The sequence below is a fragment of the Oryza glaberrima genome, chromosome 4 (genome assembly GCF_000147395.1).
Source record: "Oryza glaberrima chromosome 4, OglaRS2, whole genome shotgun sequence".
NCBI classification, from domain to species: Eukaryota; Viridiplantae; Streptophyta; class Magnoliopsida; order Poales; family Poaceae; genus Oryza; species Oryza glaberrima.
The window spans coordinates 18669227-18693787 of record NC_068329.1 but is presented as its reverse complement, the minus strand read 5'-3'; the positions used below and the strand labels follow the sequence as shown (position 1 = coordinate 18693787).

At 47.2% G+C, this 24561-nt stretch overlaps 3 protein-coding genes and 1 non-coding gene across 4 annotated transcripts; 2 read left to right on the top strand and 2 right to left on the bottom strand.

Annotated features, from left to right (window-relative positions):
* Positions 1-5899: 5899 nt before the first annotated feature.
* Positions 5900-7215, top strand: LOC127771353 (zinc-finger homeodomain protein 8). Its single transcript, XM_052297245.1, has one exon. The coding sequence runs from the start codon at positions 6060-6062 to the stop codon at positions 6915-6917; it is 858 nt and encodes a 285-aa protein (XP_052153205.1). The 5' UTR covers positions 5900-6059; the 3' UTR covers positions 6918-7215.
* A 2866-nt stretch (positions 7216-10081) lies between these two features.
* On the bottom strand, positions 10082-12147 carry LOC127771352 (uncharacterized). The gene is made up of 2 exons (XM_052297244.1): positions 10795-12147; positions 10082-10715 (listed from the first exon to the last, which is right to left on the bottom strand). The coding sequence occupies exons 1-2, from the start codon at positions 12130-12132 to the stop codon at positions 10365-10367; spliced, it is 1689 nt and encodes a 562-aa protein (XP_052153204.1). The 5' UTR covers positions 12133-12147; the 3' UTR covers positions 10082-10364.
* A 348-nt stretch (positions 12148-12495) lies between these two features.
* Positions 12496-16195, top strand: LOC127771351 (uncharacterized). Its single transcript, XM_052297243.1, has 11 exons — positions 12496-12765; positions 12858-12896; positions 13165-13256; positions 13576-13825; positions 13976-14095; positions 14181-14256; positions 14353-14561; positions 14686-14794; positions 14932-15024; positions 15117-15277; positions 15385-16195. Exons 1-11 carry the CDS (start codon positions 12592-12594, stop codon positions 15904-15906), a joined length of 1845 nt encoding a protein of 614 aa, XP_052153203.1. The 5' UTR covers positions 12496-12591; the 3' UTR covers positions 15907-16195.
* Positions 16196-17648: 1453 nt separating this feature from the next.
* Positions 17649-17720, bottom strand: TRNAM-CAU (transfer RNA methionine (anticodon CAU)). Its single transcript has one exon. It is a non-coding gene; the product is annotated as a tRNA-Met (tRNA).
* Between the last annotated feature and the right edge of the window lie 6841 nt (positions 17721-24561).

The window sequence follows — 24561 nt, the reverse complement described above, 5'->3', positions numbered from 1 at the left end:
CATTTTCCGTCACATCAACCTATCATACATATATAACTTTTCAGGTTACATCATCTCTAATTTTAACCAAAATTTAAACTTTACGCTGACGTAAACACAGCCAATGTCTTCAGTTCACAACAAACAGAAGCCGCGTGAAGGTCTTTGCAAGGTCTTCGGTTCACAACAAACGCTGATGACATATTGACAGAGCTTCACTGTGCACCGGTCAATCACGGTGTCCTGTTGATCGCTGATCGGAACTTGGAATCATTCGCCTGAGACATGGCATTAAAAGATCGTGTAGTACCAGGGTGCCCCCTACCCGGGTTCCCAAGGTTAAGAGTGTATTTAGTTCCATGTCAAAATTAAAAATTTGATTAAAATTAAAAGTTTAAAGAAAAAAGTTATAAGTTTAAAGAAAAAGTTGGAAACTAAATAAGGGCCAAATACAAAACCGAGCGGTTACTATGCACGGTAACCTTTTCAATTTTTGAAACCACGGTATGTCTCGTGGTTACCACATATTTTTTGTGGTAACCGTACCTTAACACGGGATGTGGTAACCGCGCTAAAACATGGCCCCTATCACAAGCCCATCGTCAGCCTGAGTTTTTCTTCTTCTTTTTCTTTCTTGACGGCAAAACAATCAACAACCATCCCCATTAAAACTGTAGTTGTCGTAATGCAGAGAGAGTTCATTGAGTGCAAATTTACACACCGGCACACTGAAAAATTAGCGCTCCATCATTCCGTGTCGCTCGCGTACAAGTATTCGTATACTAGCAAATGATCGCCCCCAAGTCCCAAAAACATGCAGATCGATGCGTCGGGAAACACAAGCTGCCAGACGCAGTAGAAGTAGAAGCAGTAGTGGTAAGAGACTGGAGACGGGGAGGCAAAAAAGCCCCAGTTCCATCCCCTCCATCCATCTGATCAACCTGTCAGCGCCCCTGGAACCAAAAGAAAACAAAAGAAAAACAAGCAGACGACGCAGCAGTGGAGGAGGAGAGAAGAAGAAGAGGAAGCAGGTGGGAGCGAAATGATTCTCGCGGCAGCTTTTTGATCCGAACAAGCAAACAAAACCGAAAGCTACTATAGCAGTACTAGCCTCTACTCCTACACGCCTCGCCCTGCAGCTGCCTCTGCCGCAGCCGCTGCAGCAAACAGAAAGCGCGGACAAGATGGGAGCTGCGATGCCGCTCGCTGCCCCAAGACGCGACGCGACTAGACCCTACGCTTCGCATTGCATATCATATGGCCCCCGCGTGCTGCTATGCTGCTGCGACGACTACCTCACGCTCGCTCTGTCTCTTCCGATCCGTGTTTTCTCCTTCCTTCTGGTTCCAGCCAGTGGCAATGGCCATCTTGTTTCTTCACGGCGTTTATCTTGTTTGTTTTGGCTCTGCTTAGATCTCGTCCCAAAATTTTTTACCATATCACATCAAACATTTGAATATATATCTGAAGTATTAAATAAAAAATAACTAATTATACATATTACCACTAATTTACGAGACGAATCTTTTAAGCCTAATTGCTTCATGATTTAATAATATGGTACTACGTTAAACATATACTTATGATGAATTAGTTGGGCTTAATAAATTTATCTCACGATTTACTGACGTATTCTATAATTAATTTTTTATTAGTACCGAACCTATATAATATCGACGTGACACACGGAAACTTTTATCTAAACACCCCTTTGTTTTTGTTTTACCGGTTGATTTTTCAACGGCGCTGTAGCTACGGCAGAGACTAGAGAGAGAGGAGGAGGAGGATGTGTGTGTCACTGTTCTGTCCGAAAAAGTTTTCACCGGAAGGAAAAAAAATTAACCGGAGGGGGAGGAGAGGACGACGTGGATGGGGCGGCAACGCATTAATTGCCCGGTCCGATTCCATCAACTGCCACTGACATCATCACGCGTCGTGTTCGTGTTCTTGCTCGTGCTCGTGCTGGTCATGGTGTGTTTGTGCATCTTCAGTACAAGCACTCCCTGCCACTACCTATCTACACCTTCGCTGCAGGATCACCAAACAATTAAGGAGATCGCGTTTGCTAATGCCCACCAAACACTAGCTCTCCTCCTTCAAACCCAAATCTGTCCCTAGTTATTAGCTCCATTTTAATTCAATTAAGGTGGAGTTCTCAGAGATAAAGGCCTTAATCGTTTATGCTGACTTCAAATCAACTATTTTGTGTAGATTTGGGCTGGTCGCAGCCGCAACAAGCACTACCGATCAGATCCAAAGATAAAGCTAAAAGCACGAGAAACAAGAAAACTATTAGCGTATGATTAATCAAATTTTATTATTACAATTCTTACAAATAAATTTATTAGATATTTTAAAACATTTTTTATATAAGAAAGTTTTCGTATCCAATAAATTATTTAGCAGTTTATACTGCTAACGAAAAATAAGGTAAATTTTTTATGTTAGGGCCTGTGTGACACAGCTCCAGCTCCAGCTCTACCCCTCCTAGAGCTGGAGCTGAGCCAAACAGTTTCAGCTCCACCAAAACTGGGATTGGAGTTGGGTGGAGCTCTCTCACAAAATATACTAGAGTTGTGGAGCTGAGTTTTGGCAGCTCCACAACTCCACTCCAGACTCAACTCCTGAAGTTATATTTAGGAGTTGTAGCTGTATCAAACATGCCCTTAATTTAGAAAAGGGGCCTTACTATGTACTCCTACTTCAGGATTAGCATCCAACCAATTGGGTATTCGGAATCTGTCCATGAGTACATGTACATCCATATATCGATCATGGATGAGACTTGATGAGATGAGATCATACGAGATGACGATATTAATGGCGTTATCGCTGGGTAGTAGTAATAGGTCAGGAAGATGGATGCATAGAGTTTAGCATTGTACAGTACCGGGGCAGCGAAAAATCTGTACGTGTCACGGATATCCTCTTCTCTTTATTACTCCTCTGCCATTAAGCACTGTAGCAACATGCACCATCGATCCATCGCCCTTTGCTTGCCCCCACGGCGACGGTGCCCTCCCTCCCCTGATTGATTGCACGGGTAAGCATCGTGTGATCAGCTTCAATGGCGGAACGTGACAGCGCGCGCGGCTCATTAGCACTCTCTGTAGTAGTACCAAACACCACATTGCATGCAAAAAAATTTCCAACAAATGAAGTTAAAATTGGGTATATTGGGCTTATTTGGTTTGGAGCCAATTTTTGCCCTACCAAATTGGTAGTGCCAAAACATTGGCAAATTTTAGTACTATCAAATTGAGTAGTATTCAATTTGAACTATTGTGGAAAGAATTTGGTAGCAAACCAAACATACACTTGCTACTATTGAAGTTACCAAAATTTTGGTAGGGTAATAAATTGTAACCAAACCAAACAGGCCCATTATCGTCTGAACGTTAACTTATCAGATACTCTCTCTGTCTCATAATATAGCAACCTTGGACCAAATGTCCCCTCTAAATTCGTTTGTACTATAAAATATCACATTTGGTATTAGATTATTATATTATAGGACGAAAGAAGTATGACCCAAACATAAATTACTCTCGTTAAAAGGGTCCTCATCGTTTGTTCGTTAGCTTATATGCCTAGAATAATGAAATTTTAAAGTTTATTACGAGGGATTTTCATTATCCATTTATTAGCGTTAGCTTTTTAAACCAGTTAGTATTATTTTTATCGTAAAATCTAAATCGAGAGCGCTCTCGATTTAATCATAATGAGCGACCCTATCATCCAATCAACCGTTGTCCAGATATGTCTTGAAGAATCTTATTTTACTATAGTACTAATTGATCAAGCAAGTAGAACAAATATTCCTATCATCTATGCTTCAAATAAAAATTTCTTTTAAATTACTCATCCGATTTACGATCCGATTACACCATTGTGTTTGTAACAATTAAATCTTTACAACAAGATCTCACATGATTATATTTTGATAAAAAATCACAAATTACTTTTATAATATATCTAAATTACTTTTAGATTTCACTAAGTTACTTCTTAAATATATAAAAGTAAATTCAATAAAGTTTTAAAGTAATTAACATAAATTATAGAAGTTACTTTCTTTTTGTTATAAGTTACTTCTATAGTATATATAAATTACTTTTAGGTTATATTGAATTACTTTTATATGTCTAAGAAGTAACTTAGTGAAATCTAAAAGTAATTTAGATATATTACAAAAGTGATATATATTTTTTCATCAAAATATAATCATGTGAGATCTTGTTATAATGATTTATTTGTATGAACACAACGGTGTAATCGGATTATAGATTGGATGAGTAGTTTAAGAGAAAATTGTATTTGAATTATAGATGGATAATATTTATCATAGATGAAGTGGTAGACAAACCAGCTACTACTAGATGTCTAGCAATGTCCTATTTTTATTGCTTTGTTCATTTATCTATATTACATGGGCTCGAACCGCAGAAGATCAGCAGGCTAGGAAAAATCTCCACCGTCGGGCCATCCGATCGCGTCATCTGGGCCATCCGTGCGAGGCGCACCTGATCGGATCAGACACGCCGCACGGCGACTACACGGCCACGTGGCGGGGCCCAGCAATTAGAAAGTACAGTAGGTTTTTCTTTTTCTTTCTACCGGGGGGCCCAATGCGGGGTCGACACGTGAACACTGCTTACCGCCTCCCTCCCCCCGTCTGGTCCCGTCAAGCGGGGCCAAGACCCGAGCTCACGTGGCGGCGTGGCGTGGCGCGTCGCGTCTGCAGGGGACCGGGAGCCGTCTCTCCCGACCGCCACGTGGCGCCTACTCTGCTGCCTCAGGCAAGACAACCCAGCGATTTAACCACCGCATCATACCATCAGCAAAGTTAATCACAGTACAGTAATTAGTACTCCAAGGTGTGCTCCCTCCCTCCACAAATATAATTAGAAGTATCGTTTAGGTTTTCTTTAAGGGCCCTTTGAATAAAGGAATTACGAAGGAACTATTGAAATCGTATAGAAAATCTTTATATATAGCTCTTTTGATTAAAGGATTGAAGTTTTCTAAATCCTACAAAATTTCTATAGAATATTTTGCTGCATATAGGTTTTGGAGGAAACTTAGTAAGAGGTCCAACTTCTTAGTAAAAATCCTTTGAGTCTATCTCTCTCATCCGATTCCTGTATTTTTTCTGTGGTCCAATCTAACGATCATTCATGTGTTTTGCAATCCTCTGTTTTAAACTTACATTCTTATCAGAATTCTACGTTTTTCCTATTCCTCCGTTTTTTCATTCCTACGATTCATAGGGGCCCTAAATTAAGGAAGAAAGAGAAGATCTCATACAGTACTCCCTCCCTCCCTTGATATAAGGGGATTTTGATATTTTGTTTGCACTATTTGACCATTCATAATCTTTTAAAAAATTAGAATTATTATTTATTTTATTTGTGACTTACTTTATTATCTAAAATACTTTAAACATAGTTTTTTTGTTTTTTATATTTGCATAATTTTTTAATAAGATGAGTGGTTAAACCATGCAAATAAAATATTAAAATTGGAGAGAGGTTGTACTAGTTACCCCATAAAACATGTGCTAGTGCTACGTAGTACTAGTATCAACTATCAAGTTCGGATTAACCGAACCAATACAACCACTCAAAAGTAGTGTAGTGGAGTACAGTAACTATAGAGGAGTATTACTTAATAAATGAGTGGTGGTTGGTCCGTGATAATAGTACTAAATGTGTATAATTAATACATACAAATAAAAATGCATATACTGGGTCAGTTCTCTTTGACAGTTCACTGCTGTCTCTAGCTCGTACCGGCTCAGTTCATTAGGGTGAAACTGTTTTGCCGCTTTGTCCAAACTGGGGTCACATTAACTAACCGACTATAACTGATCACTGTATTAATTATAATCAGTCACACACACACCCCTCACACCAGCCGTGTCCACGCGCGCGCATAAAAGCCCCCCCCTCCTCTCTGCTCGTCCCGGTCGCTGCCGCTATCAACACCAACAAACACCGCGCCTCGCCTCGTCTCCTCCGATAGCGACGCCGCCGCCGCCGCCGCCACCGACGCCGGGAGTGACAGCGAGTGAGATCGTCATGATGGATCACCTGAGCCTGGTGCCCTACGAGGGCGGCAGCGCCGGCGGGGGAGGAGGTGGAGGTGGAGGTGGTGGAGGGAAGTACAAGGAGTGCATGCGGAACCACGCGGCGGCGATGGGCGGGCAGGCGTTCGACGGGTGCGGGGAGTACATGCCGGCGTCGCCCGACTCGCTCAAGTGCGCCGCGTGCGGCTGCCACCGCAGCTTCCACCGCCGCGCCGCCGCGGGCATCGGCGGCGGGCCGGTGTTCTTCCGCCCGCCGCCACCGCCACAGCCGCACTCGCACCACGCCGCGCTGCAGGGCTTCCTCCCGTCGTCCGTGCCGGCGCCGCCGCCGCCGCCTCAGCTCGCCCTTCCGTACCACGCCGTGCCCGCCGCGGCGTGGCACCACGCGGCGGCGGCGGCGGCAGGCCGCGCCGGCTCGGAGACGCCCCCGCGGATGGACGACTTCGGCCCCGGCAGCGCCGGCGGGAGCGGGAGCGGCGGCGGCGGCATCTTCGGGCGGAAGCGGTTCCGGACCAAGTTCACGCCGGAGCAGAAGGAGCGGATGCGGGAGTTCGCCGAGAAGCAAGGGTGGCGCATCAACCGCAACGACGACGGCGCCCTGGACCGCTTCTGCGTCGAGATCGGCGTCAAGCGCCACGTCCTCAAGGTCTGGATGCACAACCACAAGAACCAGCTCGCCTCCTCCCCGACCTCCGCCGCCGCCGCCGCCGCCGGCGTCATGAACCCCGGCGCCGGCATCGGCCTCGGCACCGGCATCAGCGGCGACGGCGACGGCGACGACGACGACACCGACGACTCCCCGCCCCGCGCCGCCGTGTCCTCCCCCTCCCCTTCACCGATCAGCGTCTAGCTAGACAGCCAGACACACTGTCACTGGCACACACTAGCTTAGCCTTAGCCTAGCTTAGCTTAGCTAGCTAATGAGTTCACTTAATCACTAGGGTTTAATTAGCTCTAATTCAACTAGCAATATCCCATGGATTAATTAGCCGCTAGTCGCTCAGTTCCGCGTTAATTAATTAATGACCCACTTCCCTCCTGCCCCCCGCACCGCGGCCGTGGTAAGCTAATGGAGGGCATATCTGTAATTTCTCCCCCCACTAGTACTACTCTGCTGGAGTAGTAGTAGCTACTGCTGCATTGTCTCATCTCATTTTCAGTCGTAGTACCACTGATTGCATTGCAGTGACTAATCATCGTATCCTAGCTCATTAAACAGCATCGGCCACGGCAGTGAGAGTGAGTGAGAGTGAGTGCATCGGTCGCGCGTTGGGGTTTGTGCGTGTGCCTCCACTACTGCAGGAAGCTTCCATTTGCTTCGGCCTGGGCGCGAGATTTTTTTCTTCCCCGAGATTTGGCTCTCACCAACGTCGTGTCGGTACAGTAGTGCTGAGGTTTTTGTTGGCATTTGGCGGAGGATAATGCGACGGCCAAGGCGGAGGCGACAGCGCGGCGGCGGCGGTGGAGCCAGCCGGGGGATCGAACGGCTCGCTCGGGTGCACGGCTCCCCACGTCGCGTCGCGGCCGCTAGCGTGAGCAGCGTCTCGTCTCGTTCTCGTGGGGCTCGTGGCGGGTTCTTGTCGCGCTTCTAATGACAAGGTTGGGTTTACAAACCCGATGGAAACCGTCTGGTTACTGTGTTTACCGTTGGGAACGAGAAAGTTTAAACCGCTGTAACTCCATTAAATTTAAAAACAATTTGAATTTTCGACAAATTTTATATGGTTTATCATTGTTACGGTGATTATTGCGTGTGTAATCATATTTAGCACCGGGGTGCTGTAACCCCCACCCCTATGGTAAGGGAAACCCTAGCTAATGCTTGATCGATGGCTGAACACGAAAATTCCTGATCGAACGAGCGTCGTTTTTATATAGGGAAGGATTACGGTTTCTGACTAGTATCGTTTTGTTGTATACTATAAAATTTATAATTTCTTTGTGTTTTGTATTGATGTTAACACTGAATAATTTAAATGAGGAAAAAAAATACAAATTACTAGTTGATCAAACGTAGCGGTGCTATCTATTCCGACCGTTTTTCACCCCGTGTGGCTGAGAAATGGGCCGGCTGCGTCTGGTCGCGTGGCGAGTTGTCTTTTCGGCGCGTCCTCCTGCCGGTGTCGCGGTGGAACGGCACGAGCCGGGGTTTTTAGGAGGTAAGGTGATGATGGCAATTAGGCCGGCACGATTGGGGGCTTTCGGTGCGGGAGGGATCTGACACGATCCCACGAGGATTTGTGTCGCGTACTAGTAGTACGCTCCGTTTGCTTTTTGAGAGCACCTGGGGCTGGGGGGTCGATCGGTCAGTCATCCGATCGAATGTGTGACAGTGGCGGGTGTTTGTGTGGTAGGAGGCAGGGGTTTTTGTGTGTGTGTGTGTGTGTTCGTGAGTGATTTGATTTTGTTTGGTTTGGTGGGCTGTTTTGGCTGTCTGATCCATTGATTGGGATCACCTGCAGTAGCTATAGCTACTTAAGCAGTCCTATAGTCACCATTGGATCAGAAATTAACGTTCTAGATCTTTTCTAAATACTGTTCATAGAAAACCGTACAAAGCATGTTCCTGTAGTATGTAATTAAAGCTACTGTAGCATATGTTTAGGCCGTTGATTGCCTTAATCCAACGATGAAAAACAGTCCCAACTGTCAAACTTGTAGTCTCTACTAGAGGACAGCTTTTTTTGCATCGCAGTCTTGCAGAAGACAAAGCAAACACAGGGCCGTCATCACGAGTTGACGACCCGCGCCACCACGCCACCTGTGGTGCGCGGCTGCAAACCGGAAGGCACACGCGTTGTGGCGGAATTCTCAACACCGTCGCTCCGATCCACGCCGCTAGCAATGCACCGCACGAGATGGCACAACATTGGTCGTTCCTTCCAAGCCAGCCTCATGAGTAGCCTCATACGGAGTATTATGGTAAATCCCGATCAGCGACAGAGGCTTCCAGTCAGCGGAGGCAGGCCGCGATCGGTTCTTCTCAGATTACGGTAAATCCCGATTAGCCTCGCCCGGCTGATCTGGTCCCTGACGTCGGTGATTCGGCGAAAGGAAAATACCCACTTTACGTTTATCAACTAGTTGAGGACTTGGAGGGTTTGACTTTCATCGATGTTCCTCGACCACAGAACCGATTATATTATATTTGTCAACCTTTTAAAACCGGTGAAAATAGTACTGGCCACCTCTTGAGCAGGTCGGGTGACCATCCGAGCTCCGTCACTGCCGTCTTCACTATTAGAGTGTGTTTAGTTCACGTCAAAATTGGAAGTTTGATTGAAATTGAAATGATGTGATGGAAAAATTGAAAATTCGAAGAAAAAGTTCAAAACTAAACAAGGCCTTATTAGCTCGGGTTTGATAGTGCCACTGGCTTCACCATTGAGTGTAAATCGAGTCACTTAACGTTGCATTAGCTAAAACCGCTCTCATCACGTCACTAAACAAAACTATGTTTCAATTGGCATCGGTTTCACTAAACAAAGTAGACTCGATTCGCATGGGTTTTAGAAATTAAGGGAAACTCTAGCGACACGAATGAATACTAAACCTCTAGTAGATAGAGGGATCCTTAGTAGACTTATTCGTTCGGTGAAATGCTCGGGCTCGTTTCATTGCGTCAACCGAAATAGCCCGGGATTGGGAACTTCAAGGTCACGGCCTAGTTACCCCGACTTCAGCAGAATTGCACAGGACAACCCATGGGCCTAACTAACAGTTGCTACTTGTCTGCCACGGCCGACAGGCCTGGCCTATATTCCCCCATCACTAAGACCCAAACAGATCACGTATTGCCTAACATTTCAACACGCCGGCTCAACGCATGAAAAATTCGTGTCTTTTGCCCCAATTTGAGAGTTGAGACGATCAGCAATGGGATGTGCAATGCCGCTCATATGCTCGCAGCGCAAATCCGAGAAGAACTCAAGAACCTGAGCACCCATCGTCGATGAACGGTCGATGCAACGATCGATCGCGCGTGATAAAACAGATTAGGGGTTTCCAGTTACATTCATCCCAGCTAAAACAAGCCAACAACGGACGTCGTGTCCGAAATGCAGCAGTTTTGAGCTACATCCCACCAACCTGCAAGAACACTGCAGGAAACTACAAACAGCAGAAGATCGACATGCTACTGTTTTTACGTCGACGAAATATACCTAAGCAAGTACATTGATACATACGAACAGATCAGACGCCATGACAACTGCCTCAACTAAAAGGGTAAAAACTACAAGAAGCTACAGCATGTCAGATTCACAGCAAACGACACGGACGACGAAGAGTTTTGAGCCTAGCAGACGCTGGCCATCTGGAGGCGACGTGCCAGGTGCACGAGGTGCCACGTCAGCGCCATCAGACACAGCACGTTGCACAGAGACGAGTAGCCGTTCAGCTTCTTGAGCCGCTGGTTCAGCGTCGCCACCCGGCTCTTGGACGTCTGCTCGTCCACCGGCGCCGCCGCCGCCGCCGACTTCGCCGCCATGTTGTTGTTGCCTGCCGGCTTGCGCGCCGCCGCCGTGGGAACGGTGGTGGTGGTGGCCGTGTTGCCCGCCGCGACGGTGACCGTTGGCGGGTCGACGATGTCGGCCATGTCCCTCCCCCTGCCTTCCTCCTTCTCCACCTTCATCCTCTCGAACATCACCTGTGCAAGAACGCAAGGAATCGATCATAAAACTATGAAAAGAATTGGGTGATCGATGAAGTGAGGTGAGCTTACGTACTTTGGTGGCTTTTGGCTCGAGGAGCAGCATGTTGGCGAGGACCAGGGCGAGCGCGGCGAGGAGGTTGACGCTCTGGGCGCGCGCGGCGAGGGAGCTGCGCTCGCGGCCGAGCAGGTGCGCCGCGAGCGCGAGGCCGACGCCGTACGCCACGGCGCGGAAGTACACCGGGAACAGCTTGCTCTGCACCATGGCGAGCTGCTGCCGGGGCAGCGCCGCGGCGAGGACGTAGCTGGACACGAACGTCACCCACAGGGACGCGCCGTACGCCGCGGCGAACCCCAGCAGGTGCATCACCGCCGTCGCGGTGCGCGCCGCCTCCCTGGGCCCGCCGCCGAGGAGGTGCGCGGCGGCGTCGGACGCCACGTCGCGCGCCCTCCGCGCGATGTCGGAGAGGTTGCTGGCCGCCTCGCCGGCCTTCGCCTTCACGGCCTCCTCGGCCCGCGCCGCCTTCCGCGCCGCGCGCCCCGCGGCGTCCTCCGTGCACTGCTCGGCTCTCTCGGCGACGTCGGAGACCCTGTCCTTGGCGTCCATGGCGCGCTCCCTAGCGCTCTCCCGGGCATGTCTCGCGGCGTGAGAGACCTTGTCCTTGGCATTCCTCACGGTCTCTGCTGCTCCGTGCTGGACGTGAGACGCCCTCTCCTTGGCTTTGCCCGCCGCTTCGGAGACCTTGTCCTTGGCTCCCACGGCGGTCTCCTTCACTTTGGACGCAGCGTCGAACACCTTGTCCTCAGCTATCTCCTTAGCATGCGAGAGCGCCTCCTCTGCACCTCTCGCCGCCTCCTCCGCGCCGTGCTCGCCTGCCGACGCCTTGTCCTTCGCGCCCTCCTCCGCCTCCCTGGCCGCGCCGCAGAGCCTGTCCTTGCACCGCTTCACCGCGCCGAACACCTTCCCCGTCGCGCTCTCCTTGGCGTCGGACATCTTCTCCTTGCCGCCCTCCGCCGCGTCGGCCACCCTGTCGGCCGCGTCGGAGACTGCGCCCCTGGCCTTGTCCGTGAGCCTGCCCTCGCCGCCGTCGAGGGAGTCAGGGGGCAGGACGTGCGTCTCCTTCACGGCGTCGCCGGGGTACAGCGGGTGCTCCCGCTCGTACTCGACGATGACCACGCGGCGTCCCTCCCGGACGACGTGCTCGCCGGCCGTGGACGGCGGTGGCGTCGGCGCCGGCGACCACACGCCGGCCGCGGCCAGGGTGGAGAGCACGAGCCCGATGGCCACCACGTTCATCATGGCGAGAGCGGCACGCCGTGGCATTGGACGAACACTCGTAAGCTTCCAGTTCCAGTGAGTGGAGTGGAGGGAGCTCAGTGCGAAGAAGCATAAGCTACCGCGGTAAAAGTGCATTGCTGGTTCGACCACGCCGCCTAATGACGGGCTTAAATTCGCGCGCGCGCTGAGCCGCCGATGGTTGTAGAAGCGCCCGGCGGCCGAGGCCGTGGCGCGCTGCCGCGGCGTACGCGTGGACGCGCTGCAGTGGATGCGGTGGCGAGCTCGGCGTCGCCGCGAGGCGACACGCGTGGGCGGGACGTGGCCGCGCGTCGCGCGGTTTCGGTTCTCGCGCGCGTGCGGGCGCGGCCGGTGGAAAGGTGGGGCGGCCCAAAAAATCGAATTGGGTGGGCTTCGTCTCGGCCTGCAAAGGATAGCCCACAAAGCGGGCCCAAACCGAGAAGCCCACTTTCACTCGCGTCGTCGCGACGCAAGCGAGAAACCCTACTCGGTCGGGGAAGCCACCAGCCCACGACGACTCGCCTGGACGCGCCGCCGCCGTCGCCGCCGCCGCCGCCGCAGCAGCAGCAGCCGGAGATGGAGATGGAGGACATCGAGGACGTGCTGGGGCCGGCCGGGCTCGCCGTCGGCGGGGCGCCTCCGGGGCTCCGTCTCCCGCTCGCCGCCGTCGCCGTGAAGCCCAAGCGTCCGAGATCGTCCAGGGTCGCGCAGACCCGGCCGCAGCCCGAGGCCCGGATCCCCGGGACGCAGGTGAAACCGCCGCCGTAGCTCGAGCTCCGATGAGCGTGTTGCTGCGTTTCCACGTTTAATCTGATGCGCTTGATGGTTTCGTTTTGTTGCAGACGATATATGTGAAGACGTTCGGGTGCTCGCATAACCAGGCAAGCTTCGTCCACATTTATTTCTGCAGAATTTTGGCACGCTAGCTTACAGAATACTGATATGAATTATGAAGTGCTATATGATTCGTTAAATGCTGTTACTTCCACTAGCAAATGAAGAAATTCTGGTTGAAGTGCTGAAACAAGTAGTGATCCACTGATAGTGTGTGGTTCTAGCGGGCTTATTCATTGTGCTGATGCTAGGAAGCCAATGGTTCTGCTGTTGTTAGCTATGTAAAATAACCAGTTGATCATTCCTGCTCTGCAGAGTGACAGTGAGTACATGTCAGGGCAGCTGTCAGCGTTTGGATATGCGATCACTGAAGAGCCCGAAGGAGCGGATTTGTGGCTAATTAACACGTATGGTTTTAGTTTCTTTCTTCTCTTATTTGTTTCTTTCCATCTATTACCTCCTGACGTTCATTAAAAGTACACATGAGTTGAATTTAACTTGTGATGGTTTCAAACTGGTGCTGCTTTGGATTTGTGTTGTGGAAAACTAGCTACGCTATTTTTTGCACTAGAATATGCCATGAGCTGTGTAAACTTGGGATAATAAGCATAAATCCAACTTGCAGTGCCGAAGAGTGAGATATATATTGACACGTAGGGGCAAACCTTCAAATTAACTTCAGAGGTGGAGAATATATTGTGACCGACACCTATTTTGCCATTTCAGATGCACTGTGAAAAACCCAAGTCAGTCTGCCATGACAACTCTCATATCGAAGTGCAAGAGTGCAAACAAGCCTTTGGTTGTGGCTGGATGTGTACCACAAGGAAGCCGGGATCTGAAAGAGCTTGAAGGTATTAGCGTTATTGGAGTGCAACAGATTGACCGCGTTGTTGAAGTTGTTGAAGAAACCTTAAAAGGCCATGAGGTTCGGTTGTTGAGTCGGAAAACACTGCCCTCACTTGATTTACCTAAGGTACAACTCATATTTCTGTACATGATGTTATATGTATCAATCTTTTATGGCTAGTATAGTGCCAATGTTATGTGCTATTACCTTTTTACCACTGACAGATGTAATATACTAATATCATTCCTGATGACTGACCACAGCTACAATTTCCAGGTAAGGAAGAACAAATTTATCGAGATTCTTCCTATTAATGTTGGGTGTTTGGGTGCTTGCACATACTGCAAGACAAAGCATGCTCGTGGTCATCTTGGAAGCTATACTATAGAAAGTTTGGTACGTTCATAGATGTTTTGTTTCCTGTAGGAAGTTTTGCTTATTTATTTAAATCTCAAGCATGAAAATTGGTTTGCTACTCTAGGTAGATCGTGTGAAAATTGTTGTCTCTGAAGGTGTCCGAGAAATATGGTTGAGTAGTGAGGATACTGGTGCTTATGGTAATACCATTGTCCAGATCTTTTTGGATTCCTTCTGAGAGATAAGCCATAGAATTATTATGGCAATTTGCTCCTCTGACTTTGCGAAGTTTTCAGGCAGGGATATCGGTACAAATCTTCCAAATCTATTAAATGGAATTGTTGCTGAGCTTCCTGCGGACAGAAGCACGATGCTTCGCATTGGCATGACCAATCCTCCTTTCATATTGGAGCATTTGAAGGAGATTGCTAGTGTTTTGTGCCATCCCTGTGTTTATTCTTTCCTCCACGTTCCTGTACAATCAGGAAGTGATGCAGTTTTAACGGTATGCTTGAACTTACAGCAACATATGGATATAAAACCCAAATATAATTGGGTAATTATTTGCTTGTAACCTATCTGTAGTGTTTGCGCCTGGCCCTGACTTATTCCACAACTATACATCTCAGGCAATGAATCGTGAATACACTGTGAGTGAATTCAGGAGGGTAGTTGACACTCTTTGTGAGCTTGTCCCTGGAATGCAAATTGCTACAGATATTATTTGTGGATTCCCCGGTAAAATAAATATCTTGGTTTAGCTATTCAACCTTACTTAAAGTGATCATTTATGAATAACCTTCATCTTTGTTTATTAAATCATTCAAAGATGTCGATAGTAGTTTAACCTAAAGTATAATCTTGCCATTTTTCAGGTGAGACTGATGAGGATTTCTCTCAAACTGTTAACCTTGTAAAACAATATCAATTCCCTCAGGTTCACATATCACAATTCTACCCCAGACCAGGTATCTTTTTCTAACTTTTGTTTTCTAGAAATATTCTTCATCAGTTTTCCCCCATGTCTTTGTCTATAATGTTGTTTCTTTGTGTTCTGTAGGAACACCTGCTGCTAGGATGAAAAAGGTTTCAAGCGTTGAAGTGAAGAAAAGGAGCCGTGAATTGACCTCAGTTTTCGAGTCATTTTCACCCTACCAAGGAATGGAAGGCAAAGTAGAGAGGATATGGATCACTGAAATAGCTACTGATGGTGTTCATTTGGTAAGCGTGTCATTATTGCTGGCAATCTTATCATCGATGGTGTTTGTGCCAGTTACCACATTTATAGTCACATAAACTTTTTCCTGAAATTATCTTTTGCTGCACAGGTTGGACATACCAAAGGATATATCCAGGTGCTTGTCATTGCTCCTGATAGCATGTTAGGAACATCAGCAGATGTGAAGATCACATCTGTTGGGAGATGGTCTGTGTTTGGTGAAGTGATAGAAGGATCCGTTGTAGCAAAGGAAACACAGAAGCATAATCACAGTGAACTGCAAGAAGAATACAGGCCAAGTCAGGTTGAGGAAGCCACTTGCTGCGGCACGGACTCTTGCAATCCCGGTCCAGAGCGATCCGAAAATTCGACGCCCCAATCCTGTGGTGATGCTACTCATCAGGAAGCTGTTCAGTCTAAACTTGTGAGAAGAAATGTTGAAGGAGCGGTGAAAAGTAGCGAAAGTGATACAGCGAAACAGGTAGGGGAGAATCAGCGACTAAATGTAGCAGCTAGGAGGTTCCCAGATGTTGATACGATTCTGTGGGGTGGTTTGGCCGTGAGCTTTGCCACGACAGTAACCCTCATTGCACTGCTAGCTTACAAGATTTCTTCCACGCCCTCCTACTAGTAAGTCTGGTGCATGTGTAACTGTAGTTGAGCTGTGTGTTACTGCTCAGTTTTGACCATTTTTCTGTATCCATCCTCGATCCTTCTGTTTGCCGCAAAGATATGCAATGGAACTGTAATTCATTATCTCAACAAGTTCTCTAATAACCTTTCCCCCCGACCTTTCTAAATAACTAGAAGATACAATTAGTATTTTTAAGATTAATGACGAACAAGGAGAGTTGGTGATCTAACTCGTAATTGCGTTTATCTGAGCTCGAAGAAAAGCCTTATCTTTTCGCTTATACTTATGCTTATCAACCAAAATTTAAATTTTCAATCTTAAATTTAGAGCAAATTTTAAGGTTTTTTATCGAAGTTTATTTTTTAGCCTTTGCTTTTATATCGCTAAGAATATGTATATAAAAGTTTTATTTACAAAATACTTTCGTTTGTAAATATGCTATTTCGCTTATTCCGTAAATAAGCGAAACTATGGCTCTGTTCTGGCTTCCTGCATTTAAAAAGCAATGGAAGTAGTCATGGTGTTCTTGGCTTGCACCATGAAGGATTTGAACATTTGATACATGCGTTCTTTAGAAACTCGCTACGTTCCAGGTTGTGGTTGGCACAGGACGGTCTCTGAAAGGACCAAGGGATTGGAGTGAGCCTCTCAAGTCATTTGGTAGTCGTACTAGTAGTCATTTGCTCAAGGGAGATGCTCTGCCAGTCTGATGAAGTAATGATGATGAGTAGGAGTACTTGCTAGTCCTTTTCTTTTAAGAAAAAAAAAAAGAGAGTTATTGCGTACTCCCTCCGTCCTAAAAAAAATAAGTCACGCATAAAATACTCAACGTTTGATCGTCCGTCTTATTTAAAAAAATTATAAAAATAATTAAAAAGACAAGTCACGCATAAAATATTAATTATGTTTTATCATCTAACAACAATAAAAATACGAATTATAAAAAAAATTCATATAAGATGAACAGTCAAAGTTGGACACGGAAACTCAGGATTTGCCTTTTTTTAGACGAAGGGAGTATTGACAATGTCCAGATTCTAGTACAAATTATCAAGAAATTGGATTTCATCTGCAATTCATCATGGCCACACCAATATCTGTACTCGTAGAAGTACAACTTTTCGGTAAATTTCACTTTGTGTAACTTTTTATTACCGTTGTTTTGTTTTGGACTGTCTTTTAACTAATATTTTTACTTTAGATTGGGTTATCTTACCTTTATTTTATTTTGGACCACCTTAAAGTATTTTATGTATATGCATCCACTTGTCATATGTCAGAACAATAGTTTAAATGTATTATTGGAGTTCATCGATAAATAGGAGCCAACATACTCGAAATCATTCATATGAAAATATTGGTTAAAGAATGATCTAAAATGAGACACCGATAATAAAATATTAAAATATAACCCAAACTAAAATTTACAAACTTTTATGTTTTTTCTTTTGTTCTCCTTCCCTCCAAAACGGGTTCTGTTTTGGATGTTAGCAATGCCATCGTTTTCCTTTTTGCAGGAATCATATAGTACATTTATTTATCGAGTTAACTAGGAGCGATTAAGATCAAAATTACACTCATCCAGATTCACCCAGTTAACGCATCTGATGGGAGTAAAACTTGCCAAACATCAGAATTTGCATGACAAACCAAAAACGTTGTTGCAGAAGTGCAGAATTCAGTACAAGAAAAGGCGAACAGCAAGTTAGCAAGGCAGAGGAGTAAAAAAAAAGATGAATTATCAGAGCCAGGTTTCGATCCTGGGACCTGTGGGTTATGGGCCCACCACGCTTCCGCTGCGCCACTCTGATGTTGTCGTACTAGGCAGCAAGGAAACAATTTTGTCCTGTTTGTACTAAACGATCACCATAGTCGTGGCAAATGCCTTCGCCTGTAGTACTAGCAAACACGCGGCGAGGCGAGCAACGAGCCAAGCGCCCAAGCCGGGTCACCACGTGGCGTTGGCGACGGAAAGCCGGCAAGGCAACGGCCGCTCGCTCACCTCACCTACCACCGCCTGCACAGCTCGTACTACTACTTATTACTGGTAAGCTCGTCGCCTCTATATCCAAATCCGGCAAGTAATTGTTTTAACCGCGCGCAGGCAAATCCTGCATGTGTGCATGCCCTCGCGGTGCCTTCCCGGAGTGGACACAGCGGTGGCGCGCACATGTCGTCGCGACGTCGATTTTCGATTCGCACCGCGCGCCGCATCGGCCTACGCTACGTACGTCGCGCGTGTGTCGGCCACTGGGAGAGACTAGAGAGCGCGCGGGTGACAGGGCCGGGCACACACGGACGCAGCTAGACACCGTAGCTTGGCTCGAACTCGAAGGCCATGCCACCCACCCACCCCGCGCGTTCCCGAGAACGGAAAGGCCGCGCGCGCGCGCAAGGCAAACGGCCGACGCGCGTACGTACGCCCGCGCGGCCCGTGCATCGGCCATTCCGCCCCCCAATCCCCACCACCAGTGTGGGTTCCACGTACGTCTTTGACGGACACCACCGCGTGCTGCGTGCATCGTGCTGCTTGCCCTTCGCTTCGCTTTCGCGAATTTCCAGCTGCCGCCTGCCGGATGCATGGCCGCGGCTTCGCAGGAAATCCGATAAAAAGCCGTTAAATTACGAATAAATTTCATAAACCAAAATTTAAATACAAATTCCTTAAATTTACCGATAAGCTCGTGAAAATCGGTCGGCTTTGACGAAATTCTACGCGAAATTGTCGAAATTTCAATCATTAGCTAGAAAAAGAGATAAACTGAAATTGTTTTTGTTTTTTTAAGTTCGTTATTCTTTTATTCCCTACTTCAAATTTGTAAATACACAGAATACATCAATTTTTTTAAAAAAATTTATATCCCAATAGATTCTATGAATATCATACTATTTATAAGATTTTATTTGATTTTTTCTTTTATTTATCAATTTAAATTTGAATTTGGATAAAACTCATCGAAATCTCCGACAGTTCTATTTTCGAGCCTTGTCGAAACCTCGAAATTTCACGGAATTCGACCGGTTTTCGTTGGAATCAGTGTGCACCCGCATCGTACGTTTGCCATCGATCGGCCGCCCCGCCAAGACGGCGACGCACCCATATCTCAGGCGTGGCCGCATGCGGGAAGGGATGAGGAAATAAGAGATGACTGGCCTTTTTTTCTCTCTCTCTTTCTAATTTCAACCGGCCGTCAATTTAAATGCATATAGTTTAAGGAAGAAAAATAAACCAGTAATAATTTTAAGTAGGTTTGTATTACGGCTAGTAGTTCCATGGAGTATATATAAGAGAAATATACTCCCTCTTGGTTGATAATTCTTATCGTTTTAAATAATGACACGGTCTCTAAAAAAACAACTTTGACCAATATTTTTTATTATAATATATATAAAAGGGTTAACAAATATATAATTTTATTAAAGTACTTTTTAAGACTAATCTATACATGTATTCACCATATTTGAAAGACAAATATTTTAAAAATGATTCATAATCAAATATTTTAAAATTTGATCTCGACTTTATCTAAAATAACAAGTATTATCGGTCCAGAGGAAATACCTATCTTAAAGTCATGGCATGACACGGCACATGATACGTTTTGAGTAAGATGTCTTGGTATGAACCTTAGTTTAGTGACTTAGAATTGTTGCTAACCATGAATGCCCTCTATTACTTAAAAAAAGGGGTGAAATTTGAATTAATTCCATATTAATGATAGGTTTACTTTTAAAATCTGGGCTTTTAGTATTTCTTTTCTACTTGCTCGGTAAGTCAAATAACCACAACCGATCGAACAATTATCATTACATTTTATCGATCATATGGTCTGGTATGAACTATGCCGAGACGTGGCATATAAATATTCGAATCTTAATCCATCTATCTCTCTTTAGCTTGATGCCCAAGTCAGAATATGGAAGTAGCAACCAAATGTAGAGGTCGCATGTATCATGCAACGTATTAGAATCTGAATCCATTGGTGGAGAAATGCTCTTTACTCCCGATTTAGAACCCTTTGTAGTCCCGGTTTTCCAACCGGGACTACGAATCCAGGACTAAAGATCGCTATATTTAGTTCCGATTTAAATACCCAAGACTAAAGATCGATCTTTAGTCCCGATTAGTAACACCAACCGAGAGTAAAGAAGGGAACCTTTAGTCCCGGTTGGTAACTGGACTAAAGAGGGGGTAGCAGCAGTCCCTCGAGGTCCCTTTTCTTCTTCTTTTTTCATTGTTGATTTGCTAATGGCTAGAGTTAATCCCTGTATTTTATGCACATCCCGAATCAGCATCCTAAATCTTAAGTTACTTATACACACAGATCAAATACATTACAAATCCTAAAAAAAATTACACACAAATTAAATACATCACAGATCCATGCGATGCAATGAATCACAAATTCTAAAAAAAAGTACCCATCCAGTGAATCACAAATTATATAGAAAAAACCAAATGGGCCGGCCGCCGCTCGCCGCCGCAGCCCGCACGCGGCCGCGACGGCCATTGGCCGCTTGCTCGCCGCCGCCCGCCTGCCCGCGCGCGGCTGCGCCGCAGCCGCCGGCCGGTTGATGGGAGGGAGTAGAGGGGAGGAGGAGGAAGGGGATCGGATCTGAGAAGAGGAAGAGAGGGGATGATCCAATCTTATCTAAATATCTCGGTGAGGAGGAAAGTCTTGTCTGGGACTTAACCGATCAGATGTGGGAGAACCGATCAGATGTGGGAGAGAAATATTTACCCTCGGTTGATAACTCCAACCAGGACTAAAGATAGATTTTTAGTCTCGGTTGGTAAAATTCTAAATGATCTTTACTTCCGGTTGGTACTACCAACCAGGACTAAAATAGTAATTTTTAGTCCTGGTTGGTAGAATCAACCGGGACTAAAGATCCTCGGCCCCCTGACAGGGGATGATCATCTTTAGTCCCGGTTGGTGTTACCAACCGGGACTAAAGATTAAAATTTTTTTAACCGGGACTAAAAATCGTTTTTAGTCCCGGTTTTTAATGGAATTGGGACTATTGTGAAATTTAGTCGACCGACCAAAGATGGTTTCTCCACTGGTGACCGTTGACCCAATCGGACATGACCTGTATCATGTAATGTAGAGGTCACAGCCAAGAACAGTGTTGATGGTCCCCTTCTCAGCGTCTCCTCGTCTCCTTCTCGCCTCTTCGTCCCCTCGCCTTTGCCGCCGCTCGAGCAGGCCACCAGCGTGCCGAGCGGTAGCGAAGAAGGCGGCAGCAGCAGGACTTTCCGGTGGAGGCCATAGCACGGCTGAGGGGTGTACTGGGACTAAGGTTCCAGTCCCCAAATCTAGCGGCGCGGAAGGTGGTGGGACCGTGGGCGGCGGTGGCCGGTCGGGCCATGCGCGGAGGCTGAGGTGGTCGGAACTTGGAAGGAACGGAGGCGTGAGAGTTGGCGAGTGGCGGTGGCCGAACCGCACCTGACATGCAGCGGGTGGTAGTACGGCGGCGGGTCGGCGAGACGTCGTCGGCGACGACTCTTCGAGCGACGGTGGGTGCAATGGAGAACAACGACGACCTAAGCGTCGATGTCCGGTCCTCGGCAAGAAGGCAGTTTCGCTGAAGGTGGTTTCGTAGCCAACGAGACCCTAGAGGCGGCGTCGGCCTGCGAGTCCGGGCAGTGACCTCCTCAGTTGCAGCGGCTATAGCCCTAGGGGGCGGCGGCGGCGTAAGCGCCGGTGCAAGGTGGTTCAGGTGAAGGTGGATCTAGTCGGTGACGGCAGCCCTAGGGGCGGCGGAGGCCTGGAGTCCGGGTGGAAGATGATATCCTCTCTAACCACGGCAAAGGACGCTAACAGAGGTGGCGGCGGGCTAGAAGTCCCAGAGGCGGAGGAGGATTACAATGTTGGCAGCGGCCCTATGGGCGGCAGAGGCTTAGGAATTCGACGAAGCATATCCTTTCAGCTCGCGTCTGGTCGGCTAGTTCTGAGTGGACGATGATGGATGAAGGTGGACTACCCGGCGGCGTGTGGCATCGGCTTACTTGAAGCAGATGAAGATGGCACCAGTGGAGATTCGCTGCGATAACGCACTAGGGGCGGTGGCGACTAGACAACTTCCAATCGTCGATTTCGACTGTTTCATGAGAGAATGTTGGGATGCAGGGATGTGTTGAGGTTGTAGGTTTTTCGGTTTTTTGGTTGTATTCTCCTCTTTGCTGAGGTCTGAGTCTCAGTGCTCTCGTATCCTTTTGGCTGTGTATATCCCTCGTGGATATAGAGGCCAGATTAATGAAAATCCTTTATCTAAAAAATATCGGACATAATGAACATAAGTAATACATAGCTGTATCCATACCCACAAAATAATTTTATACATACAATCATAACCATTATCAGTGGCTGGCAATAAACCTTGCTCATGCCCTATACCCATACCCGCAAGCGCCATGTGATTATCCATATTCATGCTCATTTATCCATTAGAGATAGGATTTCATCCCACAACATACCTACAGATATAACAAAGAACTACCTGATACTAGGGTCATTTACCCACGATTAAACGGGTTTATAGGGCGTGATTGCCATTCCTAACCAGAATGCCAACCAAACAAATTACATGTACTTCCTCCGTTTCATAATATAACAATCTAATATTAGATATGATATTTCATAGTACAGCGAATCTGGACAGGAGGATGTCTAGATTCATTATACTATAAAATATCCCATCATATAGGTTACTATACTATGTGACGGAGGGAGTAGGTTGTTTTTTAAACACTCAACAACACGTAGGTTTTGATATATCTATAGCCGCACTGAACCACATATGATAGGGTGGGCGATCGAAAAACAAGTACTACCAACACAATGGTCTTGTTTAGCTGGGGGATATTTTTGGGTTTAGTTATCACATCGAATATGCGTACAGACATTTGAAGTATTAAACATAATCTAATAACAAAACAAATTACAGATTCCGCCAGGAAACTGCGAGACAAATTTATTAAGCTTAATTAATCCATTATTAGCAAATGTTTACTGTAGCACCACATTGTCAAATCATGGCACAGTTAGGCTTAAAAGATTCGTCTAGCAAGTTATACGCAATCTGTGTAATTATTTTTTTTCCCTACATTTAATACTATATGTATGTGTCCAAACATTTGATGTTACAGCATGAATATTTTTGTTTTGCGAACTAAGCAGGGCGTGTTTTGTTGCTCGCATCACTCCTAGCCTGGCCCGTGCGAGCCATCCAGGCTCTCCAGGGCCTGGGTGAGTAGGTGCGAAAGGGTTTGTTCGGTTGAGTGTATCAATCTCACCTAGATGGTATGAGATAGTGTTTGCTTGGTTGTACAACGGATGCTGTTCATCAGAGTTTTTGTTTGGTTGATTGCATATGGGCTGAGTTTGGTTACCTCATGTTTCTTATGTGGTGAGATTACCCCTTGCAATTCCATGAAAAAAAATAGGGTGCATAGCATATTTTAACCGACAGTTGAGAACTAAAATTGGTGAATTCCCTACATCAATCACAGCGAGGCCCAATCAAAACTTTCGGTATATGTTGACCGGTCAGGAAAAAAAAAATGAAAATGAAATCAAAACTTACGGTATATGTTGACCGGTCAAGGAAAATAGGAAAAATAAAAAGGAAAAGGAAAAGGAAAATGAAAGAAAAAAAAGTGGATATTATCGCCCAACGACTCGGACGAGGCGACCTCCATCGCTGCCACATCGCTACTCTGCGCTCGCCGGCCTGCCGACTTCCACCGCTGCTGCGATCTCTCCACCTCATTTGCGCCACCCCGTTCTTCCTTCTACCACGCCAGTTGCAGCCCTCCTCAGCCACGCTGCTCTCCATGTTCCCCTCCACCCTCTGTCGCTTGCTACCGTTGGTGGCCAGATCCGACGGCTGTGAGCTCGTAGCCGCCGGGTCCGGCGGTCTGGCGACTAGAGAAGGGAGGGGAGGGCGGTGGCAATGACGGGGACCGCTCTTCTCGCTCCATGCAGTTCGTCGCCGTCATCGGGGATCTAGAAGCCGAAGCTCGTTGTTTCTGAAATCTGGCGCGTGGGAGCTCATCAACGGCGAGGAAGACGGTGCCGCCGACGGTGAGGATGGGAAGAGAAAGGCAATGGAGGCTGTGGCGGCGGCGCCCCTTGACCTCGAGTGTCTAGATACATCATCGACTTCTTCATCTTCCTTCGTCCTACTGAATCGTGTGTGAGCAAATGTGAGAAGGTGGTGAGGGGATGCACGCGTTCCTCCTCGGCCTGGCTCGGAGAGGCATTTTGCACCCGCCCATCCTGGCTCGCTCGTCCGTCCAGGCAACCAAACAGTCAGCTCGCTGCATGCACCGTACCGGTGCGAGCCACCGTTGATGCGGGCAACCAAACACATCCTACATGTTCATGTTCAACAGTCAAAATCCCGCCCACATAGAAAGCTCCCAGACCCGTTCTCATGGATCCACGTGATCCGTCAGCAGTCATCAGACGGCCAGAGTACCACCCAACATCCATCCAAGCGTCAAAACACCCCTGCCACCCGTCGTACACAAGTACGCACCACATGTAAAACACACCACACCACCCCCTCCGGAGGCCCCCACCCACTGACAAGCACACGTAAAACGGAGGCTGATCCGTTTGCGCCGCTTGCCTTTGACACAGG